Source organism: Erythrolamprus reginae, chromosome 10, assembly GCF_031021105.1.
Source record: "Erythrolamprus reginae isolate rEryReg1 chromosome 10, rEryReg1.hap1, whole genome shotgun sequence".
Lineage (NCBI taxonomy): Eukaryota > Metazoa > Chordata > Lepidosauria > Squamata > Dipsadidae > Erythrolamprus > Erythrolamprus reginae.
The window spans coordinates 48,311,208-48,317,031 of record NC_091959.1 but is presented as its reverse complement, the minus strand read 5'-3'; the positions used below and the strand labels follow the sequence as shown (position 1 = coordinate 48,317,031).

The following is a 5,824-nucleotide window of genomic DNA, read 5'->3' as shown; positions in this document are numbered from 1 at the left end:
CTCTCCTTCCTTCCTTTCTCTCTCCTTCCTTCCTTTCTCTCTCCTTCCTTCCTTTCTCTCTCCTTCCTTCCTTCCTCTCTCCTTCCTTTCTCTCTCCTTCCTTTCTCTCTCCTTCCTTCCTTCCTTCCTTCCCCCTCCCTGACTATGGGGATATTTTTTTGATGCTGTATTTTCAAACTCAACCATTCACTAACACGAAGGGGGAAAAAAGCAACAGAAATCGTATTTTCCCAGTGTCTTTATTTTCTCTGGCAAAATAGATCATTCTCATCGATACTGCCTTACATCTTTCTCCTAAAAGAGGTGAAGTGCCATTATCTTTTCATTTATATATTAAATTTCTCTGGATATAAACAGGACAGTAGGGACTTAGTTACAGAAGCTGGAGAGGGAGAGGTTGACATGCCGGCATGTCGCCTTTGTTTTAATATCTTGGGGGTTTCCAGGTTGGAATAACAGTCGAGCGGGAATTCTCAAGAGCTGCTCAATTTCAAAAAATAGAGAGTGATAATTGCACCAAGTGGCCCCCCCTTCTTTAAAAAAAAAAAGGATGAGCATGGAAGACAAGTGTCTAAACCAGTGTCTCCCAACCTTGGGAATTTGAAGATATTTGGACTTCAACTCCCAGAATTCCCCAGCCAGCGAATGCTGGCTGGGGAATTCTGGGAGTTGAAGTCCAGATATCTTCAAGTTGCCAAGCTTGGGAAACACCGGTCTAAACAAGTGATATCTTTCCCACTCTTTTCAAATGAAGAGGTGTGTGATATGTAACAAAGGGAAGAAATTGGCAGTTCTAGAACTATCAAAGAAGTGTCTTGGTCCCATCACCTCTGCCTGCACTCCATCTGGACTGGACGGCGGGAAAGGCACTTAGAAGGTCCAATTCAGAATTATCTACTCAAAAGAGTGGCAGCCAAAAAGTGGTTGAAGGTGTTTTTTCCCCAGAACGTTGTGTTTCCTCAGGAGAATCTCCAGGTTGACCCAGGAGGCCACCAACAGAGGCGAAGCTGGACGGAGCACCAGGAGAGGCAGAAGAACCCTGGATCTTCTCCAAGGAGAAGAAGCCAAGTCCTCCTTGCCGATGGGTTGGTGAAATGAGCCGGACCTGTTTGTGAAGAATCATCGCATTCTGTTGTACTCTGCAACGTCTCTCTGGGTTCCGTAGGAAGAATGGTCTCCCTGGCGAAATAAAATCAACTTTTAGGGTGGGAGAGACCAATTAGACCAGGGATGTCCAACCTTGGTGACTTTAAGACTTAGGGGCTTCAACTCCTAGGATTCCCCAGAATTCTGGGAGTTGAAGTCCACAAGTCATAAATTTGCCAAGGTTTGGACACCTCTGAATTAATAATGATGATAATAACAACAACAACAACAGAGTTAGAAGGGACCTTGGAGGTCTTCTAGTCCAACCCCCTGCTTAGGCAGGAAACCCTGCACCACTTCAGACAGAAGAAGTGACTTCTGATTTCTGTTTAAGACTGACATTTTCTTCCCAAATTGACTGGTGACAGTCAACAGGGTGACCAGGGGGGAAAGCATTTTGAATTTCCCTGACATTTCCCCGACGTTTCCCTGTAACTTGCAACCTAGTTAAGGCACGGTCGTAGATGACGTCATACCAAACGGCTAAGCCATGGAGAAATATCGGTAGTTGAGGAAGCAAGTTATGCTCATTTTTGCTAGACTCTGCCAGGCAGCGCGATCCAGGTTTTTTGGGTTTTTTTAAACAATTCTTCACTGACTTTTAAACATTTTAATAGTTCTCTCCCCCCCCGGTTTATTCCATTTTTTTCATGAATTCCCTGATAATTCCCTGATATTTCCTGAACCGCCGATTTCCCTGATAATTCCCTGATTTCCCAGGTTTGCTGGACACCCTGATCAATAGAAATAGATCAATAGATCCCTCATTCAGAGAAAATACTTTAGCATCTTTGTTTTAACAAGATAAACCTGGATCCATTCAACATTCTTTCTCACAAACACATAATTATAATTCTCGGGCAATCTGGATTGACCACAAGCATTTCCACTGCCAGGTTTGCAGTTAATTTTACTGCGGACCAAAACCCATAAATGGGAGAAAATCGTATTTAATTTAGTGGTTTGGGTACAAAGAGTATAAAACCAAAGAGAAGTGGCAAGCTTACAAATTCATGATCTCTCACGTATTTGTACTTCTTCTCTCTGTAGTGGTTCCTTTTCTTCATAAAATACAGGACAATCACATCGCAGAGGACGGTGGCCTGAATGAAGGAATTTATTTTGACAAAATGAAAACCTTCCAAAGAGACCAGGAACACTTAAAAAAAAAAACTGCTAGGGAAAAAGAAAATATTTTTTTTTTGAGGGGGGGTGTTAATTTCTCTCTCTCTCCATATATCTTCATACAATACAATATACCTCCTATTTTCATTACAATAAAAATCAATAGGGTGCAAATAAGTCATATATAATTTAAAAATTCGTACCGTATTGTTCGGAGTATAAGACGCACCATAGTTTTGGGGGAGGAAAATAGGGAAAAGAATCTGCTTACCAGGTATTCCTCTGGCTAGCGTCCTTAATATGGTCAGCTTCAGCACATTATTTTATCCCCTGGTTAGGGCTTTTAAAAAAACTTTATTTGGAGAGAGTAACAATGAAAGAGCTTGCAAGCCAGTAAGAGCTGGGAAAATCATTAGCTCCTGGTTTAGGGCTGGAAAGAAACATTTGGAGCAAGTTAGAGTAATGGAAAAAAATCTACATAGACTGAGGGCTTGGAAAACATTCTTTGCAGAGAGTAACAGTGAAAGAGCTTGCAAGTCGGTAACAGCCGGGAACATCGTTAGCACCTGGTTAGGGCTGGAAAGAAACATTTGGAGCAAGTTAGAGTAATGAAAAAAAACCCCCGCAGAGACTTAGGGCTTGGAAAACATTCTTCGCAAAGAGTGACAATGAAAGAACCTGCAAGATAAGAGCTGGGAAAATCATTAGCGGCTAGTTAAGGCTGGGAAAAAAACCTTCAAAAATAAAGCTACATCCAGAGTATAAGATGCACCTGAATTTTCAGCCTCTTGGGTGGGGGGAAAGAGTGCATCTTATACTCCGAAAAATATGGTAGTTCAAACATATTTATTTTTGGTATACATCAACGAAAATAAGCATCTTACCACACCAAACAGGGCCAGTCCCGATCCAATATTGATCATAGTAGGGATGATATTAAACTTCCCAGCCTAAGACATATGAGTAGAAGCAAAACATTCTATTATATCTCCTTAAGAACATCTCAGAGATTGTCTAGATATTGTTTTTGACCCACACAGTAAACTAAAACTATGGTCTGATTTGTTGCCATGGGTGACTCTATTGATGGTGGTTTATGTGCCATATTTAATGGCTTAGAGCAACATTTCTGAAATGGAATTGCTTTCCAAGAGTACAGATAATAATAATGATAATGATAATAATAATAATAATAATAATAATAATAATAATAATAATAATATATTAGATTTGTATGCCGCCCCTCTCCAAAGACTCGGGGCAGCTCACAACAATAATAAAAAACAATATTATAGCGAAATAAATCTAATATTAAAAAAGAAGCATATAAAACCCTATCATATTTAAAAACCAAACAACACATACATACCAAACATAAAATATAAAGAGCCTGGGGGAAAGGTGTCTCAACTCCCCCATGCCTGGATGTATAGGTGGGTCTTGAGTAGTTTACAAAAGGCAAGGAGGGTGGGGGCAGTTCTAATCTCCAGGGGGTGTTGATTACAGAGGGCCGGGGACGCCACAAAGAAGGCTCTTCCCCTGGGGCCTGCCAAACGACACTGTTTAGTCAACGGGACCCGGAGAAGGCCAACTGTGGAACCTTATTGGTCACTGGGATTCGTGCGGTAGCAGGCAGTTCCGGAGGTATTCTGGTCCAATGCCATGTAGGGCTTTAAAGGTCATAATCAACACTTTGAATTGTGACCGGAAACTGAGTTTCAAAATTACAAAACATCATACAATTTCCAAAAATCTTACGTTGCCAAACACCATAATGTCAAAGCGTATTCCATAAGCTTTGATGAGTGTCCGATACTCATCGTTGGAAGAGGTCCGGTAGTATTTTGCAAACCTAAAAGCCAGAGGAAATAAGTAAAATTCAATCCAACGTTTGCGACACCATTGTCACAGCAACATTTCTAGGCTAGAAATACAGCCAAAAAAATACAAATATTTTAAATCTCATACATTTCCAAGATGGATGGCCCATTCATGTATATCCCCAAGAACTTCACAGTTATTACAAAATAATATGTTCAGTAAACGTTTAGTCGATTATAGTCATACAGGTCAGCGGTACAAATCTCATCACCGGCTCAAAGTTGACTCAGCCTTCCATCCTTCTGAGGTGGGTCAAATGCGGACCAGGATTGTTGGGGCAATAGGCTGGCTCTGTTAAAAAGGGCTATTGCTAACATGTTGATGTACCACCAACAATTTTCAACCTTTTGGCTGCTCGGACGGCCTTACCTGAAGTTGTATCCCGGGGAAACGGAATGAGCAGATTGCCTGCTGTCGATTCGCCGAAAGGAATACTTCGGCACGCAATGGGAAGCCGCCTTGTCCAAATCGCAGTCCCATCGGATGTGCACGCCCATCACGCCACCCTGCAAAGGACATATCAAAAAGGCTCAAGGGCTACTACCACACTTGACCAACACCTGCCCGATGCGGTAAAGCTCTGATTTTTGCTGCAACTCAACAGTCAAGCCATTGTGCTGCCTTTGGCCAAATTGGACCAGATTATCTCAGGGACCGCCTTCTGCTGCACGAATCCCAGCGACCAGTTAGGTGTGGGTCTTCTCCGGGTCCCGTCAACTAAACAATGTCGCTTGGCGGGACCCAGGGGAAGAGCCTTCTCTGTGGCGGCCCCAGCCCTCTGGAACTAACTCCCCCCCAGAGATTACAATTGCCCCCACCTTCCTTGCCTTTCGTAAGCTGCTTAAAACCCACCTCTGCTGCCAGGCATGGGGGAATTGAGACACTCTTTCCCCCTAGGACTTTACAATTTTATGCATGGTATGTCTGTATGTATGTTTGGTTTTATAATAAGGGTTTTTAACTGTTTTAGTATTGGATTATTATTATATGCTGTTTTATTGCTGCTGTTAGCCACCCCGAGTCTGCGGAGAGGGGCGGCATACAAACAAACAAACAAACAAACAAACAAACAAACAAACAAATAAATAAATAAAGCGAGGAAAACCTTCAAGACCAAATGTCTCCAGCCTTGGCAACTTTAAGACTTGTGGACTTCAATATCCCAGAATTCCTCAGCCAGCTTTGCTTTGCTATAATGGCTGGGAGTTGAAGTCCTTACATCTTAAAATTACCAAGGTTGGACACCCCTAGTCTAATTAATAATAACAACAACAACAACAACAGAGTTGGAAGGGACCTTGGAGGTCTTCTAGTCCAACCCCCTGCTTAGGCAGGAAGCCCTACACTACTTCAGACAAATGGTTATCCAACATTTTAAAAACTTCCAGTGTTGGGGCATGCACAACTTCTGGAGGCGAGCTGTTCCACAGATTAATTGTTCCAACAGTGAGGAAATCTCTCCTTAGTTCTAAGTTGCTTCTCCCCTTGTTTAGTTTCCACCCATTGCTTCTTGTTCTACCCTCAGGTGCTTTGGAGAATAGCTTGACTCCTTCTTCTTTGGGGCAACCCCTGAGATATTGGAAGGCTGCTATCCTGTCTCCCCTGGTCCTTCTTGTCATTAAACTAGCCATGCCCAGTTCCTGTAACCATTTTTCATATGTTTTAGCCTCCT

General features: G+C 42.4%; 1 protein-coding gene across 3 annotated transcripts in view; it reads right to left on the bottom strand.

The window, feature by feature from the left end:
- Positions 1 to 223: 223 nt before the first annotated feature.
- The window catches only part of LOC139173412 (P2X purinoceptor 4-like), a 20,028-nt gene continuing 14,427 nt past the window's right edge, over positions 224 to 5,824 (bottom strand). The window contains exons 8-13 of one of the 3 annotated variants that reach the window (XR_011560025.1): positions 4,522 to 4,658; positions 4,030 to 4,123; positions 3,156 to 3,221; positions 2,154 to 2,249; positions 701 to 1,179; positions 224 to 648 (exon numbers count right to left, since the gene is read on the bottom strand). Coding sequence is in view for 1 of the 3 variants with exons in the window: in XM_070763227.1 (XP_070619328.1) it covers positions 1,120 to 1,179; positions 2,154 to 2,249; positions 3,156 to 3,221; positions 4,030 to 4,123; positions 4,522 to 4,658 (453 nt within the window). In the remaining 2 variants the exon portion in view is untranslated. Of the gene's footprint in view, positions 1,180 to 2,153; positions 2,250 to 3,155; positions 3,222 to 4,029; positions 4,124 to 4,521; positions 4,659 to 5,824 lie in introns of all 3 variants that reach the window. The other 2 variants (XR_011560026.1, XM_070763227.1) reach the window with 2 other exon arrangements.